This window comes from Lepidochelys kempii, chromosome 3, assembly GCF_965140265.1.
Source record: "Lepidochelys kempii isolate rLepKem1 chromosome 3, rLepKem1.hap2, whole genome shotgun sequence".
Classification (NCBI taxonomy): domain Eukaryota; kingdom Metazoa; phylum Chordata; order Testudines; family Cheloniidae; genus Lepidochelys; species Lepidochelys kempii.
This window is the reverse complement of record NC_133258.1, coordinates 12,669,690-12,696,726: the sequence shown is the minus strand read 5'-3', so window position 1 is coordinate 12,696,726 and position 27,037 is coordinate 12,669,690. Positions and strand designations below refer to the sequence as shown.

The following is a 27,037-nucleotide window of genomic DNA, read 5'->3' as shown; positions in this document are numbered from 1 at the left end:
AAGCCACATGCCTATTTGCCTGCGGCTTATTATTAAGACACCTTTGCAGCTAAAACACTTAAAAGCAAACCAAATTAAATGGCAATTAAAAGCGAATTATACCCTCTTTTAACTCCAGGCTTCTAATTTGTGGAAACTAGCCATCAGCAGACACACATCGGCAGGAAATGCCATTTGGCTAAGAACCTTTCTCGGAACATTTACTTCCCAGTATTGTGCTCGATTTAGAACGTTCGTTTATATTTTGCAAAATATAAACCATTTATATTTGATACTTCCCGTTCTAAATAGAACGTTTCTTTCTTTCTTTCTTTCTTTCTTTCTTTCTTTCTTTCTTTCTTTCTTTCTTTCTTTCTTTCTTTCTTTCTTTCTTTCTTTCTTTCTTTCTTTCTTTCTTTCTCCAAGTGTGTTTAAGACCCAACCTACCACTACTGTCAATAAATAAATATATAAATACATTTGTAAAACCTTCATATGTGCAATACGGTGCTATCCAACCTCAATTAATTTTCCAAGAATAAAATGTGTTAGCACTTCTTTAAAAAATTAAAATTAATTTAAATGGAAAAAGTCCACCTTCCTCTCACACAGTCCCATCTTTTCCCATATATTTCATATGTTTATATATATATATATATATATATATAATTCACTGCAATTATACTTTATGGTCTCAGGCTAGCTATTTATTTGAAAAGCTATTAAAAAAACCCCTAAGATTGTCTGCTAGGTAGCCTTTATTAAAAGAAAAGAAAAGAAAAGAAAAGAAAAGAAAAGAAAAGAAAAGAAAAGAAAAGAAAAGAAAAGAAAAGAAAAGAAAAGAAAGATTGGGATGTGGGGTGGACTTGAATTCGATGTAAACGTAAGAAAAAAAATCAAGCCCAGCAACGTTGTTTTAATTTAGGAAAATACAGCTAAAGACACACACCACAAATGTGCAATCTTTTCTTTGGGTCTATATTTAAAAGCAGTAGAACCAGCAGGAAGGATCACACTTACCTATTTAAAATGACGATTTAATTAATATAGATTACTATATCTATTAGATTTATAGCCTCCCGATAAAATGTGTTCAAAATGCCCCCTTCGATCAGATTAGCTCCCATATTAGCCTGTGTGAGAAAAAAGCATTCTAAAGAGTGGAGGAAAAACTGTATAAAAATGTTGAAAGAACCTACAGTTCCTTATTAGGCGAAGATACAATATTTATTCCTTGTCTCCTGGGATGAAGCTCCTCTATCTATTGTCCTCCCAGTTCTCAGTGCTGATGCTTAATTTTCAAAACTTCTATATTACCAAGGGACCTACGACATCAGCCAAAGAAATACCCAGCAAGTACAAAATCTGATCCAGGGAGCTGCTTTTGTGCAGAGGGAAAATTTTGTTCCTACAGGTTTTTAAGGTGGTGCATGGAAAAGGAAAGCGATCTGATCTATGCAGATACATTGCAAATTCTCTCGTAGATACAGATTTTTTTAAAAAAAACCGGGTGGGGATACAAGGAGTTTGGATGTTTTAAATTTATTTTGTTTTGATTTGATTTTTTTGAGAGGGAATTTTATCCTGAGCCTTTTTTTGGAGAACCCAAAATGTCAACTACGTTTCCAGGACTAGTCCACGAAGCAGAGGTATTGTGTGTGTGTGTGTGTGTGTGTGTGTGTGTGTGTGTGTGTGCGTGTGTGCATGGGTGTGAGCGTGTGTGCCTCTGTGGTTGTTTCCATTTTTTTTTTAATCCGTACTGGACCGTTACATTTAATGGTAATCCGGCTTCAGAGATAATTTAAAGAAGTATAGGGAGAAAATTCGTTATGACATCTGTCACCAGCCAGAGCAACTCATTACCACGTTAAAACAGTCCCAGCACGAAAACAGAATAAGACCCCTAATAATATAATGAAGTTGGGGGGGGGGGAAATAATCAAATCGAGAGAAACGGGAAGATGTGGCAAGGCTGGAACATCGCCTTCCTCTAGGAACATTTGAGGGGGACAATGTGACGGGATTCCTCAGAAACCAGGGTCCCAAACACAAGAAGGCGGCAGCTATCTATCGAGATATGTAATGCTCTGTAACACAATGGCGAGCTTTCCCCCCCTCTTCTGGGTGTTCCCGTGGAGTTAAAGAGCTTCAGTGTGATGACTTTTTGTTTCACTCCCAGATAGCAAAGACCTTGATCAGTATTTTTGGTTGTCGTTCCTTTTTCCTTTTTCTTTTTTTTCCTTTTTGTTGTTGTTGTTGTTGTTGTATTTCTGTGCGGTGGATTCGTTTTGCTCGGCTGCACTCAGGCAGGTTTGGGTGTTTGTTTATTATTTTGAACAGACCTGCCTGACACCCGCCCAAGGTGTTGGGGAAGCGACCTGGGGGCGGCTTGGAGCTGGGCACCTTGAATGGGGGGAAGCGATGCAGGGTAGGGTGCTTGGCAGAGTGGCCCACGGTGTTTTAAATGACAAACCTCCCGTTTTGGGGTCTCCTTTTCCCTTCTTCCTTTCAGATACGTCATGACGGATCAAACAGCTATCGTTTGATGCAGCTTGGATGTCTGGAGTCTGTGGCCAACTCAACTGTCGCCTATTCGCCCTCTTCGCCTCTGACTTACTCCACCACCGGTACTGAGTTTGCTTCCCCCTATTTCTCCACTAACCACCAGTACACGCCGCTTCATCACCAGTCCTTCCACTACGAATTCCAGCACGGCCACCCGGCAGTCAACCCTGACGCTTACTCCTTGAGCTCCCTCCACCACTCACAGCAATATTACCAGCAGATCCACCATGGGGAACCCACCGATTTCATTAACCTGCACAGCGCCCGGGCTCTCAAATCCTCCTGCTTGGACGAGCAGAGGAGAGAGCTGGGGTGTTTAGATGCTTACCGGCGCCACGACCTGTCTCTTATGAGCCATGGGTCCCAATATGGGGTGCATCCCGATCAAAGACTCCTGCCAGGACCAAGCCTCGGGCTTGCAGCCTCGGGGACAGACGATTTGCAGGTAAATAGCATGCAGTCTACTTTCGATGATACGTTCTCATAGCTTCTTCTCTTCAGCATCGCTCTCACACCGATCACATACATAGGGTGGAGTCATAAGAACCATTAGCAGGGTCCAAAACTAAAAGCATGTACTCTCCTTGCCGGACAAATAACCTCGCACCTGGATTAACATTTTAGGTGGTGGATGACTTGAAACGGGTCAGTTAATCAGGAGATCTCTCTGTGTGTGTGTATCCCCTCCAAACCAAAGGCACTCGAAACGGCTACAAAATAATCCATCTAAATCCGCTTTTCTCCCTTTCCTCACTTGTGTGGCAAATCTGTATATTTAAATAACACGCGGACACATATAAAAATCCAAATAGACCCAGGGAGGAGGAAGGAGAAACGTCAGGAAAAAATATCTCTGCTATAAAATATTTTTTTAAAAAAAAATTCTCATGCCCTGCAGATATCCCTTAGTTTAGCTGCGACAGATGAAATGTTAAAGCAAAAATAAATGATAAAAGAAATGTTTGACAGTAAAATAATGAAGGTCTTGAGATATATAGATATGGATGCAGATCTAATCTAATCTATCTATCGATCGATCTATCTAATCTCCTGTTTGTCAACTCACCATATATCTCTACCTATGTAGATAACCTAGTTTATATTCAATTATGAATCCGTTACCACCAACTGCGAATTCATATCCAGCAGTCTCTCTGTCCCAAGTTAAAATGCATTTTTAAAACTGTCATTTATAACAATACACATTTTTTTTAAAAAGTCAAATACTAATACTTTCCCTTACAACAAGCTAAGGAGCCGGGTTCACTCCAGAGGTAGCCAGGCTGAGACGGATTTAACCGTATTTACTGTACTTACTTCCCCTCAGTCCTTGCTTCCATTCCCACAAAGCTCGCTATGTTGTCCTTTCCCCCATACATAGAGGTCAGCTGCTCTAAAAAACCCAGAAGTTTGGAGAACTAAATAGAGCCCCATTAGAAAGATTTTTCTCCCTACTTACCCCGGAGCAAAGGATTATTTAGGGAGGGAATAGCACCAACCAAAGAATATTATCTGTTCGATCCCTTTGGAGGAGAAATTCTATAAATCTTGATTTTTCGACATTTAAATTCACTAAATAATTGTATATTCTCTGGGCATTTTTTTTTTTATATTTTCCATAAGGCTCCCCTTATGTCCAACCCCCCCCCCCCCTCCGCACCCACCCAAATCTGCCATTCACTTCTTAGCCCAACTAAAACCTATTTACTCCTTTTTATAACCACGTCTGCTGCTGATCTTTTTGTATCTGTACAAATTTTTTCCCTTTGCCAGGCACAAAGCCTGGTATCTTTCAAAAGAGGGGATTAAGAACGTTTGCAAGGCAGCGGACAATGCCTAAATCCTGTGCAAAAGAGCACCATAGTTTATCCAATTTTCGACTTAGTGCCATTCAACGGGTCATTTATGCAATGTCATCCGACCAAACAACACGTTTTCCTCGCATATCATAATAATATAGAAACAATAAACGTTGGTTAAGCTGTCAGATCCAGGTTCATTTTTATGAAAAAAAAATAGAATTAAACAGCTTTGAAAAAATAGGGGGACAGGTTCATCATTTGATCAAAATTCATTAAAAAAATAACCCTGATCCCCCTCCCCCTTTGCATCTTGGCACTCTCCCTTTCACTTATTTTTCACCCCCTCTCTGTCCAGACAGAACAAGGAAATATATGAAGGTCTAGGAAAGACTCATCGTTGAGAAATTGAATGTATGTATTTAGTTGCTTCAAAACACACTTTCAGGCTTGTTAATTTCACCTTGCGTTCAGTGGGAGGTGTTTTGATGGTAAACTGAAATGGAGCGGGCAGGCGAACTATAGACCCAAACTATGGTCTCACCACTCTCCCCTTCTCCTCCGTCTTTCTTTTTGAGACGTTCATCAGCATAGACCTCATTTCCAATGCAACAAATGTAAATATACTTCCCCCTGCACAGAATGTTAAGTGAAAGTCCAATCGTTTAGAGGGCGGTTTAAGTCAGCCGAACAGATGCAAACAGTCTTGGGGCTGGAGTGGCATCTTTCAGTCCCCTAAAAAGATTTTCCATGGACAACAAAGGAACCTGTCACACCTTTTCCCGTCACCGCTTTAATTTATGCTCAGTCGCCAAGTTTTTTTTCATATTGATTTCATAATCACTTTAAAGCAGAACACTTAAAATAAGAAAGAGCCTTGAAAAGGAGGGTCTTACAGGCCGGCGCCAATATGGTGAAACTGGGGGAGAGCGCCAGGACTGTGAAGGTTGTTTTGTAAAGTAGGGTTTTTATTATGCACCGACTCTCCCTCTGCATTTACTTGACTGTTCACGGGCTGTTGAGTAGGTTAACACCCTTAAAGGACTCTTTCATGTCAAATATCTCGTTTGTTTGTAAAGGAAAATGCGTCCTTACCACATTTCCACTATGTTCCCCCCCCCACCCCCAATATATAAAAAAAACCGGTTAAACCTTTCATGATCCCTATCAAAAATATGTATAAAAGAAGAATTGGATCTAAAAATAAAAGAGTAAGAGTTAGAGTAAGTATAAATAAGAGATGTGTAGAAATACAAACCTCTTCGTATATATGCCAAGACACACATACACACACAAACATATATCCTCTTGAGCATAGTGCATAAGTGGCTGTGTTATATATACACGGTGTGTATATGTGTGTACACTCCCTCACACACACGCATAGATAGATAGATATCTCGTAGAATTATTGACAGCTGCATTGTTACTTAGTTTTTATTTGTTTAGATCAACAGATATTTGGGAGAATTTCTTTGTGTATACACTGTCTATACACACACAGAGAGACACACTGTATGCATATACACACAGAGAAAGAATATTTGTATGCATACACATAAGCTTCTCAAATCAAATCTATCTATCTATCTAGGCAAAAATGATATCTAAATAGAAATGAACCCGACACTTATTCTGTGAAAAATACATTTCCTAGACAGTGGAAGATTAAGTAATTAGACTGAGATATTGTATGGAGTTGTCAGGTAATTTGAATCCCCTTTTAGAAATATGTGGCTGAAATATTGTCTTTACTGTCGTTATTGACCGAGCTCTGTATTAAAACAAAAGCTGCTTGATTTTAAGAGTTTTGGTATCTGACTGATTTTGTTTATTTTTCATAATTTAAGGGGTCGGTGGAGGCCCAATGTGGGCTAGTACTGAACAGCCAAGGTGGGGTGATAAGGAGAGGTAAGCAGGTTAAAAAAATATTTTCCTATATTTTACTTCTTAGAAAAACACACACCTGTCTCTCTCTCTATCTGTTGTTGTGTAGCATATTACAGATATATCGAAAAACTATTGATAATTTCAATGGAAAGAGAAGTACATTAAAAGTAATGTAGTGTCTTGGTGGCTCAGTAACTTACAAATACCCCACTTCACGGCAGCTAGACGAAATGAAAGGTGAATCGAAGTTTCTGTTTGTTTTATTATTTCACCCTTTCTCGGGTAGATTTCTCGTTTTGATTTAAAACTATTCCTGCTCAATAGCGCTTGTCTGTTACATTTGCAGTCTGATCTCTTATGCAAAGGGCGAGAGGTTTGGCAATATCAGCTTACTAAATAACTCACTGTTACAGACTGGTAGATAAACCGGTGATTGACAAAGTAGTTAACTGTCTGGGTAAAGCCGCCCTGGATTTCATCTGCTCCTGAAAAGATCTGAAGTCTAAGTTAGCAGGAAGATTCTGTTCTCCGTCCGGAATACCTTGCTCATGACTTTGTGAGAGGAAAAAAATCTGTTTTGACTAAGAGATGCCAAAGTAGGCCGTTTTGTCTAGAGGCCCATATATTCAACGCCAATATAGAGACATACTGTATCCCAAAATAATGCTCATCATAAATATATGTATTCAGAATAAAACGAATATAAGGGATTTGTCAAAGACCCATTCTACGTCTTGGAAAATAATATTTCCCTTAATTATTCACTTTCCCGTTTAATAAAGTCCGGTCTTATTCATTATACTATGGGATGCAGTGTTATTTAAGTAGAATAAACCCGATTTTATTATTCAGATCCCGGGACAAACTGTAGGTTTAAATAAAAAAGTAAAATACACCGGGAACGAATTGCCATTGAAATTGCATTGAAAAAAAATCTCTAGTATTAAGCATAGATTGCGATCCCGACACAAATGGTGAGCCATTCCGAATTTTTTCGACTGGTTTTAAAATCCGATGTACCGATTGAAATCCCCAGTTCTGTGGCAAGGGCATTGTAAATCTTGACCCAGTGGACGTGGGACGGGAGAATTAGCCTAAAATAAAAGGCTAATTCTTTTATTTAACAGGCTAATTTCTTTTTATGGGTGGGGTGGATAACAACTTATATTTTAAGCAAGAGTGATTTGCTTAAAAAATATATCTTTGCACTAGTATAAAGTTCACAACGAAACCCGACAACACAAACACGCCGGGCCTGTTAGTGGCGGCGTGGCAGCTGAAAGAACAAAAAGCCAGGTGAGAGGCCATTATTCAAAGCAATCTGGACGGTAGATGGAAGGTAGGGCGGTCATTAAGGAGGCCGGGGCCGCTACGTCTGGGGCTGAAAGAACCACTCCGTTAATTGCGGAGCTTTCCCGGCCCTTGTGAGGGGAAACTTCCTTCCAACCCGGGGTGGTCTTTGGAGTCTGTCCTGTATGACACTGTACATTTCCCCTCTTTTAAAATGTAGTCCCCGCCAAAAGGCTCGGAGACAAAGTTAGGTTTAATTCTTATTTCACAAAGGAATGAACCAAAGCAGGAAAAAAAAAAAAACCAGACAGAAAGTGGGGGTGGCAGGGAAGTTGAGGGTAACATTCCTCCGACAATTCCATCTGCAGTGGTACTGGAGAATGACGGTGGGTTGAAATTTCAGGGCGTTGCGGGGATTGTTTGTACGTGGATGTGTGTTAGCAGTTCCTATCTGTTGCAATCTGTCCATTAAAAGGGTGTAACCGCGCCTGTGTGTTTCCCCTTGATTCTTTCTCCTTGGAATTCAGTTGATATTAATTATATCTTAGAAAGTGTTTTCGTTTCTGAACCAACATATGACCTCTAGGAAGCTGAATCCTCATCAAAGAGAGACGGGGAGTGAATGAATTCCCATAAATTGGGGTTTATGTCTGTACGACTTGACTGGATTCTAATCTTCCTTGTGAAAGAGGATCTGGATATCCTGCTCGCATCCAGTTTATTCAATTTCTCCGGCTGTGCTAAGGAACTTCCAATTACTGTACCTGTGTGGCTGATTGTAGTCAAGTGTCTTTTTTTTTTAAAGCAATCAAGTTGCTCAAGGATTTAAAGATTGATAGTAAAGGAAATCCAGCATGGAAATGTAAGGTTTTTTCCTTCACTGATCTAATGCCGAAGTGCAGCTGAATAAGAGCTCTCTTTTGGAGAAGTCGGTGGAGATATTAAAGACGACTCTATCGGTTTCAGATGTATATTAAAAATACATAATAAATATTTTGTCCGACTTAAAAAAAAAAACAACGATAGGTGTTAGTAACAATCAAAACATCCTACTCCGAAACGCGGTCCAGTATCCCATATAAATAAATCAGACTTCTTTTCTAGCGATACATCAATACGAATATATTAATTCTGGGCTTCCCCCATATTTTAAACATCTCGTGTCAGATTTTTTTTCTCGTTAATACATACATATATTTTTTTTAAAAGGAAGTTGGCTGGGGGTTTTTTGACTGAAAGAAAGAAAGAAAGAAAGAAAGAAAGAAAGAAAGAAAGAAAGAAAGAAAGAAAGAAAGAAAGAAAGAAAGAAAGAAAGAAAGAAAGAAAGAAAAAGAAAAGATTTTAAAACATAACTCCTCATGTAATTTCCCCTTGAATAGAAGTCATTCTTTTGTTCTGGGGGGGGGGGTGTCTTAAAGGCCATGTGGTCTTCTTTATCAACCCGAATAATAATTATAATAAATACAAATAACTCAAAAAACCGCATCCACAACCCCCTGTCTCCGAACACAGGTCTGACATTACACATCCTGGCTGGCTGCGACATGGTTTAGTGCCATGATTTTGAGTTTTCCTTTAATGAGGCTCAGAAAGTAAAAGACTTTTTGCAGGACTTAGGTGGTGGCGAGATAATTACCAGCTAGATAAAATATTTGCCACCGATTCTGAGGCAGAGATCCCCATGCTATCACTTTCATTTAATGGCGTGCAAGATATAGCCCGGAGCTCCACCACTCCGACCATCAGAACCAATAATCTTTACTTTCCCTACTGCTCGTGTATCGATAGCTTCTCTAGCCTCAGGCAGCTGCTTTGATATGTTAATATTTCGGAGTACCAAATTCTGCAGAGATCATATTAATGTTGTACATACAGAGTGGAGATTTGCCTTAAAGTTGAATATTCAGATCCCCTGTTTCAAAAGAAATCACTTGAAGAAACGAAGCTTTTATTTACAGGAGTCGTCTGTGGTTTTGGATCATTAAAACAAAACAACCCCCCCCCCCCCCGCCCGCCCCCGACACTTTCCCAGTAAATGTCTCAGGCTTTTATTATGATCGAATCCTTCCCTTTTAGGTTGCAATTTTAAAGCCAAGAGCCGTTTGATGGGGGGGCGGGGAGTGGCTTGTTTGCTAACCACCCCATTCCCCAAGCCCCCCCTTGCATAAGAAGCATACACCGCTTGGGTGTCCTCACCTCCGAATATTTGGATTTAAAAAGACAACACGGTGACTTTCGGCCTGAGCCGTTTTATGAAATCGAGATGGCAAACTCCAAAAAAAAAAAAAAAAGAAAAAAAAGAAACAAAAAACCAACCCTCTCGTTTCGCTTTGTGATCATCCATCGTTCCTGCCCCAGGCTAATTTCAAGAAGCTTAAATACCGCTATCGCCTCTGGGCCATGACGAGAGAGGGGCCAGGCTATCGGCAATAGCTCTTTTTCGATTGCCCTTGGCAACATAAAATACAAACTACTTTGAATCAAAACATTTTTGGAGAATTAATATGATCTGAACTCTGCACGTTTTCAGAGATCTGGAGTTTGTCAGATCGCTTAGAGGTGACTGACATGCGAATGCTCAGGCATTAATGCCGAGCCAGGAACACTGTCAGATCTTATTTGATTAAAAACACAAATTCTTAAAAGCTCAAGCATCAGTCACCCAAAAGTCTGCCAATAAAATCACTGGAAAGACGCTTCCCCTTCTCTCTTCCGCCTTTTATGTATTTACTTATGGCGCTGCCTGCAGTGTGAAAGGGATTCGATGTGGCTTGATCGTTTTCTCTGATCTTCAATTTTAATTTGAGACGCTTAAGGGAGAAACTGCAGCCTTCTGTCGCACTCGTTAAGGGCGAGAGTTTAAGCCGGGGACTCTTAGAGGCAATGTTAACACAGAACAAACAACAAAATAAAGCTTCCCAATACGTTTCTCTTTATGATACCTCGGGTAATACATGGAAGGGGAGCTAGACTGGATCTTGGTGTAAAAGGTGTTTTCCATATACTATCTGGGCTGGGATGATTTAGCTGGGGTTGGTCCTGCTTTGAGCAAGGGGTTGGACTAGATGACCTCCTGAGGTCTCTTCCAACCCTCATCTTCTATGATTCTATGATTTCTGTAATCTACGCGATAGTGGTACTGAAAATTGCGGAGATACAGGAGTGGTAATCTCTTTTATTGCTTTTATTTCATTTAAATTGTAAACACCTGTTTGGCAGGAAAGTTAACAGGGAATTTATTTTGCTTGCTTGCTAAATATTCTCTGTGTCAGAATAGATTATCCTATCCCATAGGACATACCTATTCCTATATTTCTCCAGTACTAAGAAGTCATAGTCATAGAATATCAGGGTTGGAAGGGACCTCAGGAGGTCATCTAGTACTATTCTGTATCCAAAATAAAATGTATATGTAGGAAACCGAAAAAGCAGAATTCAGTTTGACATAACAAAGGATAAATGCAGCGTTCTACAACGATATTGTGAAACTTTACACTAAAAGGAAACTTATTTTCCCCAGGTAATTAAGGACAAAGGATAAGATATGGCTCTATAGGCGTAGCCTGTACTGCACATAACGTAATGTAATAATGTAATAATGTAATAGCACATAACGGCAATTTAATCTTTCAATTAATTGCATTTTCCTCCTTTTGTTGTTCTCAGGCCCCACCTCCTTTCCCCCCCCCCCCCCAGCTCCTAGCTGTTGAAGAACCTTACAATAGTCTTGATAATCCGGTAATACCTATAATTGTGTCCCGAGTCCTAATGCACTGTAATTAACACGGCTGTCTCTTTTCAAGGGCCAGTTTGAATGGCATTAAACCCTAATAACTTGTCTAATTAATCGGTTTCGTGGTTCCAGCCCAGATAATCTCAGACCGACAACAACAAAACCGGGGCGAGGAGTTAGGCTAGAAGGCAGGGTCTGGACTCCGCGCTGCGTTAGGCGTTGGGGTTTATTAGGCGTCCAGTAAACCCTCCCCCCCCCCCCGCCCCCCAATTCCTGCAGCTCGCTGCTCTCCACACGGGAACGGCGAGCGCCTGGTGAGGTTGGGAGGGAGTCGATTTTGTTTGCCTGCAAAATCGTCCCCCGTGGCGTCAAGCAAGTGCCACCCCTGGCCGCAAATGTTTGCAAGATCAGGCGCCCCGCGAAACCTGGGGAAGGAAACCAAGGCCCCGTTTCCATCAGAGCTGCATGGAAATGTGGCTTCTTTTTGGCCGTGTCCCTGCTCAGCTGCCGAGTTTCGATGGGGGCAGCGAAGGAGTTATTGGTGGGCGGGGGGTGGGGGTGGGCTCTGTGCTGACCTTCTGCTGTTTTCTCCACCTTCTGCTCCGTGTCAAGGGTGGGGGCTTTTGTGCTTCGTAACGCGAGGCAACAGCTTCAGCCCGGCCTGTCTGTGGATGGCTGAAACACGCGGTCGCTTCACACCCACACACACCGGCGCACAATGCAAGCAACACAAACAGAACTCCCATAGCACACACAAACACACATACTCAGGCACACACCGGCGCACAATGCAAGCAACACAAACAGAACTCCCATAGCACACACAAACACACATACTCACGGCACACACCGGCGCACAATGCAAGCAACACAAACAGAACTCCCATAGCACACACAAACACACATACTCACGCACACACCGGCGCACAATGCAAGTAACACAAACAGAACTCCCATAGCACACACAAACACACACACTCACGCACACACCGGCGCACAATGCAAGCAACACAAACTGAACTCCCATAGCACACACAAACACACATACTCAGGCACACACCGGCGCACAATGCAAGTAACACAAACTGAACTCCCATAGCACACACAAACACACATACTCAGGCACACACCGGCGCACAATGCAAGTAACACAAACAGAACTTCCATGGCACACACAAACACACATACTCAGGCACACACCGGCGCACAATGCAAGTAACACAAACAGAACTTCCATGGCACACACAAACACACATACTCACGCACACACCGGCGCACAATGCAAGCAACACAAACAGAACTCCCATAGCACACACAAACACACATACTCAGGCACACACCGGCGCACAATGCAAGCAACACAAACTGAACTCCCATAGCACACACAAACACACACACTCACGCACACACCGGCGCACAATGCAAGCAACACAAACAGAACTCCCATAGCACACACAAACACACATACTCAGGCACACACCGGCGCACAATGCAAGTAACACAAACAGAACTTCCATGGCACACACAAACACACATACTCACGCACACACCGGCGCACAATGCAAGCAACACAAACTGAACACCCACAGGGTAGCCTGGGACAGGGCGCAAACCACAATGCACACGTCGCCCAGCGCACAGAACACCACAAGCAGATCTGCGCACAAGGGCAGAACGCACCCATCGGTGCAACGCACCAGCAGCACACAAAGCAAGCCGCCCCCCACACAACCTCCGCAGAAGAGGGTCGCACATCCCGCGCCACGCACACACACACACACACAGCGAGAACAGCACACACACATACAATCTGTCAAATACAACGCCTCCCACCCGCACGCGCACCCACACACCCACCCACACACCAACAGAGAGAGCACACCGACTAGCACAACGCCCAGCAGCACTCAGTCTAAACGAGACGCACAGCGTGCAGAAGACAACACAAGGCAAGACAAAAGTACATAGTACAACACAGGGAACACAAAACACACCACACAGCGTGCCAAAATCTCATCAGCGCAACACTTAGAACACAAAACACACCACACAGCGTACCGAAGTCTGATTACCAGACACACACACACACATACACACCGGGAGAGTACACACAGCACAACACAAAACACAATATAGCGTGCCAAAATCAGCACATACACAAAACACAGCAAGCCAAATTAAAAAACCAAAAAAAAAAAAAAAAAAAAAAAACCACCAAAAAAACCCTGCCTACATTTCCCCAAATCTCTGGCAGGATGAAGAGTTGTAACATCTGCTAAAAGACTGTTAACTGGGAATCTCTGCTTTTAAAAAAACTTAATGTCTTAGGAGTTCTTTTAGACAGCTCTGCTCCCTTATGACACATTTGACAGTTAGGGAGACAGGTGAAATTACCAAATCAAACTCTAACAATGCTTAGGCTTTATTTATGTGAAAGAGAAATAGACTGATTTATTTCTTTTATCTCTGAACATTTTGCATTTGAGCCCATACCATTAAAATGAGATTTATGTTCTCATTATAAAGCACAAATCCCTTCAGTATAATTGCATGATGTTGGCATTATGATTGATCAAGCGCTCATCCTCCTTCCATTGAGTGTCTTCCCTTTGTGCATGTCTGTAGAAATCTTTACAGTTGTGTTCCTGCAAGCCAGTGAGGGGAGGACAAACAACAACAAAACTAACAAAAGCCCACCTGTCCCTTTGTTTATTTTGTTTTGCATCCATTAGAGGGGCATTCCTACTTCATCTGAATTAACTTCTTAGCTCAAGATTTTCAAACATGGGTGCCGAAAGTTAGGTTCTTAATGACCTATTTAGGCCTATACTTAAGTGGTTTGGTTTTCAAAAGTATTAACAACTCAGCAGTTTCCACTGAACTCAGCCATATTACTCGTGATTTTACAGTTACACAGGTGCTTAAATTCTTTTCTGGGTCAGGACCTAAAGCTGGGCGAAAACCTCAAAAAAAATCCTCTGATTATTTACTGGTATATATATAAAATAAAATCACTTCTGTTGCATTCATGCCCCTTTTGTGTTTAGATAACATGAATATTCTGTAAATGAGTTTATTGCACAAATGTACATGAAAACAGTACATTTTAAGTGACTATGAGAGACAGTCACACAGTTTGAACTCATAAATGTAAGAAACCTGATCACAAAGGTTATATACATTCAATCTGTCCAGTCACAAATAACCAACACAGCTGGAATTTGGAACATTTATAATGAACTGCTCACAAATAAACTACAGAGCAGCAGTTCTTCACAGAGATTAATTGCTGAATAATTTGATGAATAATTCTGAGAAAATTCTGAATTGCCCACAATGACTCATAAACAGAAAAAGAGGTGAAATGTGGAAAATAAATCACTCATTAGTAGCTATTTTGACAGCTCTTCTATTACTTAACAAAACATAAGGATTTCCATTTCTCCATTTTGTAATAAACTGCAAATTTGTCAGCTTTTCAGAGCATGGTAAAAAAAAAAAAACATTCTGAAAGGTGTCATGAATTGTAACCCAGACATTCATTTTAAAGGCACCTGTAGACATAAATAATAGAATAATAAAAGAGCAGAACCTAATGTTAATTATTTATATAAGATAAATCCCAGATATATCTCCTTAAAAACCCATTTCTTCGATGATGACTCTCGTGGATTATGTTGATTCTTATAGACAAGCCCTTTATATACACATGCTATTTACTACAGGCCAGAAAAATATGAAATCACAATGCAGTGACATCAGTAGAAATATATGTCTCACCTTTCTGACAAAGCAATAGCATTGTTTTCTATTAAAACACAAAGAATTAATTCACAGCATTTTAAGTAATGGGGGGAGAGGGGGAGGAAGGCATCTCAGAACACAGAACTATTGATAAATGGACACACGTGCCCTATTCAACAAAGCACATAATCACGTGCCTAACTTTAAGTATGCCAGTGAAATTTAAAGATAAGCATGTGTTTAAATGAATCAGGATCTAAATGATTTTCCACTACACTATATTATCATGTACATCTTCTATTAATATGAAAGGGAAAAAATTAAAACCAAAATCCACAAACCTGTCTTTGCACCTTAATTTACTGACATTTTCATTGTGTTGACAGGACTGACATGTTTCTAGTAAGTTAGTGGAGTCCACTGCTGTACCCACTATTATTATTTGATGCATTTATCATTATTGGTGGCCAGTGTTTTGCACTGAAATAGTTCATTTGGTGCAAAGAGCAGCAGAAAGTACAAATACTCTCCCAAAGCTTGCACTTACTTCCTTGTAATGCTAATTTGTTGGCTATTTAGCACAACTCTTGATAGTGCTATTTCAAGAGGCGATGGTCGGACCGGGGTGAGGGAACAAAGTCAAAGCAGAGTCCAGCACAAAGGAGCCAGTTTTGCTCCTATTTAAGTCTATGGGAAGGAGATGTTTCCTCTTTACCTTCAGTGGGAATAGGATTGGGCCTCAAAATATCACAGCAAAAATTTAAAAAACCCTTTCCCTATTAAAGCACCCAGTCCTTCTAGGAGCTTCTCAGCAGCACCCTCATCTCCCAGTGAAGTTCATGGTAGCTTAGGGCACTCTATACCTTGAAGGATTGGGCCCAGAATCTTCTGTTCCTCAGTTGGGTCTTTTGTTCCTCAAATTATAGATATCTTTTTTTCCCGTTTCCTCTGTACAGTTATACTTGTTGAAATAGTAATGACGATGACAAATAAGAAGACAAAGTCATGTGATAAAGAAATATGGTAACTTAATAATCACATTTATCGATGCATTCCACAGTCGTAGCTTATGCGCCATATATGATCCTACAAACGCTTCCCCATCTCGATAATGCTTTGTCCTGAGAGTGGCCCCATTGTAGTCAAAAGGTCTCTTTGCATAAGTAAGGAATGGTTTGCAGGATGAGTTATATAGTGAATGGGCCCAGTCCTACAAAAACTTATTTGTCAGTACCTTGCTAGCAGGGGTAGTTCTGTTGGCACCTTTTTCAATGGCACCACTCACAAAGGACTATGTTCTGAAACCTTTACTCTCTAAGTATCCTAGCAGACCTCACTGGGACTACTCATGTGAATAATTGCTCACCAGTGTGTGTAAGTGGCTCACAATCTGCCACTTTACTCATGTTGAGTACTGACTTTTTATGGGTAAGCATGAATACTAGTGGCAGCATCTGGTCCCTAACAACTACTGAAGGGAGCGATAAACTACTCATGCAAGCCAGGGTTTTCAAGATCAGACCTAAAACTCATGAGAGGTTTAGAATTTTTTGCCCTGTCCTCAGTTATTTCAGCTGTTGCCCACTGCCTGCAGTTGGCTATCAGCTAGGACAATTCCTTTGCTGTTCTGTACCAATAACTATGTTTCTAAAGGTGAGTAATGATTGGCCTTAGTTGCTGTCATTGCTATTTCATAGGAAATAATGCACAAACAGGCCTTTCACCGCTGACCTCCGCTTCTCACCTTTATCTCTGCATTTTAATATATTAACTAAAAAAGAATTGGAAGCTAAAAATATATGCATGCAGCAGGAAGCACAACCTATGATCTTTCACTGTTGTTTGTACTTGTCCTTCCCTTCCTATTCCTTCCTCCTCTCCCTTTGTTTACTGCCACTTCTTGGTCTCTTCCGTTGGGTGTAGGGTCCAGTCCCACAGTCCTCATTCCCATTAGTCCCCAATGGGATAATTCATGTGAGTAAGGACTTCAAAGAAGATTGCCTGCTCCTTCAGGCCTATTTTTGGAGCAATCTTTGACAGTGAAACTCCCCTCTCCTCCGTGGTGCAGTATTAATGAATAATTAATATAGTGCAATAATTATATGCAACAGATTTTACGATGTTCTAATTTGCATCTGGTTTTCAGCATTCTTTTTAATGAATTTAGCTTTTTTGATTTTTGTTTTGAAGAAAAGAAGACTTTTTCTTTTTCCCATACATGTTCCCCCTCTGTATTGTTATTAATGGGATTGCTTTGCATGGTAACTGTGTTTTTAAACAGTTAAGTTGTAAGGTATTTACAACCACAGATTAATGACAAGGTTTTCAATAAGCTCAGGTTAGGGAAGGAAAACAAAAGTGGGACCAAAATATATTCATATTAAATTAATAATGATTTATTCAGTGTAAACTGCTTGTGCACATATGGGTTTAATTTAAGAGAGAGAGAAATATTAACATTTCATTAATTTCAGTACAGTCTCATTATTTGTAAAATATACACAGACGAGCTTTATCCTTATGGTGGAAAGTTCCATTGTGCCTGAGAAACAGAATTGTTGACCACATTCTTCATCTCCAAGCTTTCGGTGGTCTTGTAGATAACCTGGGCCCAGGACAAACAGATGTTAATTGCAAGGAATAAATAGGTCCAGAACTCATCTGGGGATAAATCAGTGTAGCTTCCTTGTCTCCAGCCAAGCTGTGGTGACACACAGCTGAAGAGCGTGCCTAATGGAAGGCAGAGTGTTTGAGGGTTCCGAGACCTCTGGAACCATTCAGATAAAAAACCATAATTGTAACATGACCATTTCTCCTAGACTAAATAGGATACCAATGTTCCTGTTCACTCTGTTGTAAACGTTAAGATGCAGTTTTTTTATCAGTGAGGGTAATTTACCATCGGAATAGATCACCAAGGGTAAATTCTCTATCACTTGAGGAGTTTCTAAATCGTGACTAGCTGCCTAAAGCAGATGCTTTAGTTCAGCCATAACTTGTTGTCATGCTACATGCAGGAATCACTGGCTGACGTCATAGGTGCTGGAACTAGGAGTGCGGGGGGTGCTGTCGCACCCTGTGACTTGAAGTGGTTTCCATTATATACAGGGTTTACAGTTTGTTTCAATGGCTCTCAGCACCCCCACTAAAAAATTGTTCCAGCACCCCTTGCTGACATTACATGGCCAGTCTTGCGCAGATCAGACTGGATAATCATAATGGGGTCTTCTGGCTTTAAAGTTTATGATTTTTTTAAAAAATTGGTTCATTTCTCCTGCCTATTAGATTTCAATCTAGTAAGTCTTCTTAAAACTGTAGAGTGAGAAGAAACTTAAAACTGTAGAGTGAGAAGAAAGAAAGAAAGAAAAGTGCACAATTGTGCCTGTATTTGTCAAAGCAAAGAAAACCATTTCAGAGACCATACTTTGATTCCGCCTTCTAACCTAAGGCATGTGTCTTTTGTTTTGTAGGTGGTACCTGTGTTGTTAACCCCACAGATCTTTTTTGCTCTGTTCCCGGGCGCTTGTCTCTACTCAGCTCCACTTCTAAATACAAAGTGACCATTGCGGAGGTAAAGAGGCGCCTCTCTCCACCTGAATGCCTCAATGCTTCGCTCTTGGGAGGCATTTTGAGAAGGTAAGTTGAGCTCAGGTGTAGAAGAGTCAAGTTAGCACTGTCATTCTTTTCCTTGCAGACTTTTGTCTAGATCATCATAGGTAGAGTAGATCAGAAAATGGGGGGGGGGAGTGGCAGGTTCTGAGGAAACTTTCAGTGAAAACAAAGAAAAATATTCTTTTCATCAACATTTTCTGCAGAAAAAGATGGACTTTTCATTAAAAAAAATTAAAAATCAGCTTTTCACTGGCAAGACCAAATGTTCCATGGAAAGCAGACCCTTTGTGTGGAAAAAATTATTTAGTCTAAAAACTAATTTCCTGTTGAAAAAAAATTTTGATGGGAAATTTTCAGCAAGCCCTAGTCACAGCCCTTACTTAGCTGCTTGAGGGAATACGAGGGAGTCAGATTTTGACTCCAGCCAGGATGGAGTGAGCAGGCCCTACTTGTTCAGTTCTCCCCACTCTGGGACAAAGGGGTAGAGAGAAGAGAGCCAGTGGGCAGGGTCTTGTCTCCCCTCTGCCCCACTCACCAGCCAGAAGAGCTGCCTAGGTTTGCAACCAGCAGTAAGCTGATCTACTAAAAAGAATGAAATAACTTATTACATCTCACACAACCAGGGGGAAATGGGAGTGGATTGTGACTCAAAGGGGTGTGTGCAAGGGGTATGTCAATACTCCATAGTGAGCCTGGGGGGTGACTCAGGTTTGAGACCAACCACCCTTCTGCCCACACACAAATCTGTCTGATTCAGCACCTGGCTTCTAGGTCTCTGCTGTGGGGGATAAGTCCAAGCCCTGTCCTTTTGCAGTGTGGACACAGGTCAAGCCACAGACCCAAGCAAGAAAGTTTGTGTACTGAAGCATGGACATGTTACTACAGCTGTGGGTCCAGCAGGTGTAAGCCCAGGTTTACAATGCAGTGTGGATGCTCAAGTGCAGAAATGGAAACACTGAGTCCTGGGTCCCACAGATCCAGGTGTACGATGCAGTGTAGACGTACTCAGCGTCTCTTGGGGAGAGCTGAGTGACTAACAGGTTTTTGGATTTGTTGGAGATTTTAAAAAATAAAAAAATATATATATCATTTTAGGTTAGACCAAAACCATTTTTTTAAAAATTTTGAGAGAAGCAAAAAGGCAAAAAGAATGTTAGTTTCAGGCCAAACAAAATGTTTCATTTTGACAAAAATTGAATGTTTTGTTTCAATATTGACCATTTTAAAATATTTTTGAAATGTTTCAAAATAGCATTCAATAACATTTTGAAACAAAAATGTGATTTTGGACAGGAAAATTGAAACATGTCATGTAGAAAACATCAAAAAACACTGTGTCTATTTGCCTGGATTTCTTTTGGAGGTGAGGATATTTCAAAAAGAACAATTTGTTGGAATCAACATGAATTCACAAAACATTTCAGTGTCACCCAATCTGCATTTTGCACTGGAAAAACTTTCAATTGACAAATTTTGTCCAGCTCCATTCACAAGGCTACTTTTAGGGTGGCACAGTTTATATGAAACCCTTTGTTCAGGACTGTGCTGAAACTAAGTAATTTAAAGATAGATTCTGATCACCGTACCCATGCTGAATATCACCTTACCCAAGTGGTACTTCAATGAGACCACTTGTAGAGTAAGTCACTACTCAGTGTGAGTAAGGGAATAAGGATCTGGCCCTGACAGATTTTTTCATTGACATCAGCAGTGGTGGGATAGACCCTAGATTAGCAAAAAGGGTGAATGGAAATTTTAGATTGGCATGTAATAAACAAACAAGTAAAATGAATACACAGATATTCTTCAGGAACTATTTTGGAGAAGTTGCATGGCCTGTGTTATACAGGAGGCTAGAATGGATGATTACAATGGGATTTTTTGGCATTGTAGTCTCTGAATCTGTGAATAAATCAGGGTGGGATTTTTTTAATCCCATTCTCTCATGACAGAGCAAAATCCAAGAATGGGGGGCGCTGTTTGCGAGAAAAATTGGACAGACTGGGACTGAATTTGCCTGCAGGAAGAAGGAAAGCAGCAAATGTCACCCTTCTGACTTCCTTGGTTGAAGGTAGGCTTTGTAATACTGTAATATAATAATACTGTCATGTAATAATGTGTTTGCAGTGTTGTAGCCATGTTGGCCTCAGAATATTAAGGAGACAAGGTGGGTGAGGTAATATCTTTTATTAGACCAGCGTCTGTTGGTGAAAGACAAGTTCTGAACTCTGAGTAAGCTTGAAATCTTGTCCCTTTCACCAACAGAAGTTGGTCCAACAAAATATATTACCTCGCCCATCTTTGTCTATGTAATAATTTGCATCAATATGCAATTTCCATCCCTAGATTTAAATATCTTCATCCCATTTTGTACAAAGAAGCACTGTGACTTGCCTAAGTTCATGAGGGAATCACTGGCAGAGACAGGAGTTAAAACTCAAGGTCTCCCATCTCCCATTTCAATAGCTTATTCATTAGACCTTGCTTCCCTTCACATTTATAGGATACTTTCTGACCAGGGAATCTCACCCATTAATCAAAGAAGTGTCACCGTGCTGTTGTGAGGTTGTCAAGGTTCCTTCCGCACTCTGAACTCTAGGGTACAGATGTGGGGACCTGCATGAAAACCTCCTAAGCTTACTTTTACCAGCTTAGGTTAAAACTTCCCCAATGTACAAACTATTTTACCCTTGGACTTCCACTGCCACCACCAAACTTTATCTGGGTTCCTGAAAAAACGTAGTTTGGACACGTCTTTCCCCCCAAAATCCTCCCAACCCTTGCACCCCACTTCCTGGGGAAGGTTTGGTTAAAATCCTCACCAATTTGCGTAGGTGACCACAGACCCAAACCCTTGGATCTTAGAACAATGAAAAAGCATTCAGTTTTCTTACAAGACGACTTTTAATAGAAGTAAAAAGAAATCACCTCTGTAAAATCAGGATGGTAGATACCTTACAGGGTAACTAGATTCAAACATAGAGAATCCCTCTAGGCAAAACCTTAAGTTACATAAAAGACACACAGACAGGAATATTCATTCTATTCAGCACAGCTATTTTCTCAGCCATTTAAAGAAATCATAATCTAACACATACCTAGCTAGATTACTTACTAAGTTCTAAGACTCCATTCCTGTTCTGTCTCCGGCAAAAGCATCACACAGACAGACACAGACCCTTTGTTTTTCTCCCTCCTCCCAGCTTTTGAAAGTATCTTGTCTCCTCATTGGTCATTTTGGTCAGGTGCCAGTGAGGTTACCTTTAGCTTCTTAACCCTTTACAGGTGAGAGGATTTTTCCTCTGGCCAGGAGGGATTTTAAAGGGGTTTACCCTTCCCTTTATATGTATGACAGAGGTAGATGAGGATTCTATACCCATTCTACGGATGGGACTACTTCTCTGGTAATGTGTCCTTTTTTTTGTGTGTCTCTTCATGAATTGCCTAGAGCTGGTTCAAAATATTGAACCCCCCCCCCAAAGGGGACACATTTTTCAACAAAGAATTTTTGTGAGAAAAATTCCTTTTTCAAACCTAGAATTGCCCATGAGCTGCTTAAGATTTCCCAGGATTTATCTGCAGTTTGAAAGGCATTCAACAAACACTCCCTGCTGATAATTGCTGGCCTGTAGCTTGGTCGTGAGCAGCTCTGTGCCCCGGAGAGGTGAGGAACATCTCCTCCTAGGTGCAGAGAACTCTCAGCTCCCATTGACGTAGTGGGAGCTCAGCACCTGGCAGGATAATACCCTACATGTCCCTTCAGAAGTAAACAGGGCAGCTCGGGTTTGAAAAGGGGACAATGGAATGGTCAGCACGAGTGTGGGAGTGGAGAACACGCAGCACCTGGCAGAAGGGACCTAGCTCCTCGTGTGTTCAAGCCCACTAAGCACATATAACTAGACTGCAGTTTAGGCCTAGTCTGCATTGCAGATTTGCCCAGATCACAGCTGGTTGTAATCAGGATAGATCCCTACTATAGACAATGCCTTAGAATATAAACCTCCACATGGGGAGTAAGAACCACCCCAAACCTTACACTCCTTTATGAGCTACCCAGACCATAGGTACTGACACACAGAAGTAAGGCAGAGCTACGTGACCACTTACTCGGTAGGTGGGCAGGGTCTGGGCAAAGAGGTACAGGGTGTTGGCAGAGCCTTGGTTACATCCTACTCCTACCCCAATTTGCTTGCCAGCACAGCTGGTCATGCAATGGTGGGAAGCAGTAATTTAATTCTGGGCTAAGTCAGTAGCAAATTACTTCCCTCCTGCAGTAAGGGGGAAAACAGGGAAGGGGTTGCAACTTGCAAGAGTCAGTGTGAGCTTCCCATTGCCCCTTACTCAGGGCTAGTGACAAAGCCACTATCAAGCCCTGGGTGTTGGTTCTGTTCTCTGACTGCTGGAAGAGTGTGAGCCTCTAAGAATCAGGTTTCCAGAATTAGCACTCATGTTTGTGATGCAAACTTCACTGTTGGCCAATGCCTGCTTAAAATTAGCTGTTTGCCTGAGCATTCCTGCTATTCAACTGGTTTGCTGGGATACTGATAGAAAGTGAACGCCAAAGGGGTGGGAACAAAGCCAAAGTGAATCCAAGTTTCTGTCTGAACAAATGTTCCTGGCAAATATGTTGAGGTATTCCCCTGGCTCTGGTGGCACATAAGTCACACTCACCTTGCATGCCCCCTGAATGCCACATTAGCACAAATTGCACTTCTTTGCCTTTTACAATCAAAGTGAAACCTGTTTATGCTACTGGTGAAGCTGTCCCCAAGACCTCCAGGGAAATAGAACATGCTTACACCAGGAACTGGGAAGGATTATACTGGCCACATTTGACAGACAAGTTACAAATCTGGGTGCCTTGTTAAACTCTCACATGATCATATAGATTACACAGCCGTCACCCATGCCCTTGTCACATCTATCATACTTATCCGGCACCCATTTCTGTAGCATCTCAGAAGCTTTGATGTATTTGCCTTCCCGACACCTCTGAGAGATAGGGAAGTGCTATTTCCCCTAATTTACAGATGAGGAAGAAAACCATAGAGACTTGCCCGAGGTCACACAGGAAATCTGTAGGAAAGCAAGGAATTAAACCTGGATCTCCAGCTACCCCCTTACCCCTGGGCCATCCTTCCTTTCTTTAGTATTAAGTTATTACAGTGTGCATTATATGGGGCTACAACTTAAATCAACTTGGAAACTGGTGCAGAAGGCAGCAGCCTGGTTGGTAAGCCATGCATCACACAATGAATGTTCTACACCAGTGCTCCAGGATCTGCATTGGCTGCTTGTTAGTTTCCAGGTGGAGTTTAAGATGCTAACTGTGACCTATAAAGCCCTAAATATCTTGAGATCAGCCTAGTTGAGAGGCTGCCTTTCTCATGCTGCTATAGAGGAGTTGGGATTCCCTCCAAAACCTTTTCCATTCGGCTTATGCAGAACATCCTGCCCAGTTCTGAGAGACCACTTCATCCAGTTCTCTGGGATCCAAAGCACTCAGTTCAACTCTGGATTTCATCACTTGGGTACCTTTATTTGGAATAGAGCAAAATGACACTGAGTTGATCAGACTCAGTCGTAGAAGGTGGGTACAGGGTGTACCACGTGTCCAAAGTTACACAAACAACCTCTTCCTTTATATACATTTACACATCATATTACATTTGCTGTACATTAAATCACACATTTTTGGAATGGCTTGGTTACTCTGCAGAAATCAATCTCTGTACAGCATGCTCTGTCCGTGTGCTGTTTACATGGAACCTGATCTTTACATTCCATGTTTATCTTGTCCATAGTCCCTGACATCAGGGTGTTGCTGCTTACCTTAGCTAGCTAGCACAGATACCCAGACTCCAGCATACTGTTTGTCAAGCCCCTATTTACAACGTAACCTTCTTTCGCCTTCCCAATTATGCCCACTAAAAATGAGGCAAGTTACTTATGTCAAACCAGGCCTACAAGAGGAGAGAAGAGTTGCTTGAGGAAGAGCTCTCTGGGTACATAACAGAAGGAGCCACCAGCCGGGAATTGTCCATGAAGTCCTTAGAAATTCACTATTCCCCTTCCCTAGGTGTGAAATTGACGGAATATGTTGATCTTTGGGGCCCCTCACACAGCTCATCTAATTGCAGAAGTTTTGTGCATTTCACGAGCGAGGATGTGGTTTTTGTGGAAGCTGAAGTAGGGAAATGTTGTTTTTTGTGGCCTCTTTTGTGCAGAGGAGGGAGGCTAGTTTGCTCCAGCTGGTTGCATTTTCATCGGATTGTATTTCCGCTTCTGTGTCAAGGGCACTTAGCGCCAGGGCTAGGAGTTCTTTTCATGTGGCCTTGCTGAAATTGAAACAAATAAACCAAGTTGGTTGAATGTGATGGATTTCAGGAGAGAGTAAAATCCACACCTAGGTCTACCACAGCAAAGGCACAATCTCCCACCGACTTAGGACATCATTATAGTGCAGCCCGCATCAGAATGCAGCTCTTTGTCCCTTCCAGGGCCTGGTTTAGATAAGTGGTTTATGAGTCTGCAACAGTACCGAGCTAGTCCTTTAGCTCACAGAGTAGCAGGTTATCCTCTTACAGCCAACATTCCTGGGGTCGAGCCCTGGGGTGGGCTGAAGGAAGCATGCAGGAGTGCAGAGATCACATTTTCTTGGAGGGGCTCCCCCACAGAAGGGAAAAAGCCAGCCATAGTGTGATTTGAGGGAGGGATAGCTCAGTGGTTTGAGCATTGGCCTGCTAAACCCAGAGTTGAGAGTACAATCCTTGAGGGGGGCCATTTAGGAATCTGGGGCAAAAATTGGCGATTGGTCTTGCTTTGAGCAGGGGGTTGGACTAGATGACCTCCTGAGGTCCCTTCCAACCCTGAGATTCTATGATTCACAAGGTGAAAAATCCAAGAGTGACTATCAAACAATTGAAAAGGAGTACTTGTGGCATCTTAGAGACTAACCAATTTATTTGAGCATAAGCTTCAGTGAGCTGTAGCTCACGAAAGCTTATGCTCAAATAAATTGGTTAGTCTCTAAGATGCCACAAGTATTCCTTTTCTTTTGGCGAATACAGACTAACACGGCTGCTACTCTGAAACCTATCAAACAATTGGAACTTTAAACAAAGCAAAATATGACTTTAAAATCCAAGGCTTAAAAAAAGACCACCCAGGATTTTTTCTGCCAAACCCCACGAAGACACCAGTTTTATTGTACTGTACACATATCTTTTCAATGATCAGTTCTTCAGTATCCCTTTCCAAGCGCTGCACTTCCTGGTAAATAGGTCAGCAGGGAAAACGGCTCTTTTGTCTGCACTGATATAAAACATCATATTCTTTCTTATCCCTTTCTTTAGCCTTTGTTTTCACATCTCTCCCTCCTTCCTTCCCATCTGGTGAGTGGAAAGACAACATCCACCTCCACCTCTATTCCTTGCATAGGAGTTCTGTTGGATAGTAGCATCAGATGGAGGTAAAGCCAAGGAGGAGAGGAGACTCAGATCCAGAGCTTTCCCCTCCTGGGACACTGCCCCTTCCTTCACTCTGGATAGGAGCATCCCTCAGTCTTGGCTAGGCCCAGGAGAGCTTCACGCTGCTCCTTGCACCTGCCATCAGAAGCCTGTCAAGGTACACAGCCTGGTCCCTCCAGTGGGGCTTTCCAGAGTTGTTTGTGTCAGCTCAACCTCAGCAACTGTCCCTTTCAATCATGCAAATCTTCCCGGTCAATTGTCAAGCGCTATAGGAACGTGTTGCCGTTCAGTGCCGGCTATAGCTGTAAACAAGGCAGTGGCCCAGATTTAAAGGGAAATAACGAATGGTCTCTGATGCCGTCTTTTGTCTCTGACTCAGGAAAATGCTCTATTAGCAATGAAGTCATTTTTTGTGTTTAAACAGGGCAATTGATTGGAAAATGCAGGGTTTTTAATGGGAAGCTAGCATCCATCTGGAGGGACTAGTACTCCACTGAAATAAGCAATAGCAAGCCAGGAAAGGAAGAAACCAAGGTGACATCACCAAGATCATAAGCAGATGTAAAAAGAGACCTGATACAGCTCAACTTCCATTTATTTTCCAATCAATATTTTTTGTGAGAATTTTGATGGGAAAAAAGGGAAACATTTTAAGTGAAATTTCATGCAATATGTTGCTTATTTTTCGATGCTCTGTACAGTTAAGAATTCCCTCAAGCACTAATCAAAATAATGTGCAACACTGGCATGTATATAAAAACATAATAAAAGCTGCATCTAAAGAAACAGCATGCTGGTATTGGGACAAAGCCTCAGGTTTGCTCAACAATGAGGGTGTATGAAGAATCATATCCTATAGGCGACAATATTTAGAACCCGAAATTTTAACATAGAAAGCTCTTTTCACATGCCATGTCTCAGTAAAGCACTATATAAAATCGACATCAGTTTTCTCT

The 27,037-nt window shown here is 41.6% G+C and overlaps 1 protein-coding gene across 1 annotated transcript in view; it reads left to right on the top strand.

Moving 5' to 3' along the window:
- Positions 1-1,589: 1,589 nt before the first annotated feature.
- TFAP2D (transcription factor AP-2 delta) overlaps positions 1,590-27,037 on the top strand; it is a 54,494-nt gene continuing 29,046 nt past the window's right edge. The window contains exons 1-5 of the mRNA XM_073335084.1: positions 1,590-1,628; positions 2,492-2,989; positions 6,194-6,254; positions 18,471-18,636; positions 20,565-20,683. Of these exons, the coding sequence (XP_073191185.1) occupies positions 1,590-1,628; positions 2,492-2,989; positions 6,194-6,254; positions 18,471-18,636; positions 20,565-20,683 (883 nt within the window). The remainder of the gene's footprint in view (positions 1,629-2,491; positions 2,990-6,193; positions 6,255-18,470; positions 18,637-20,564; positions 20,684-27,037) is intronic.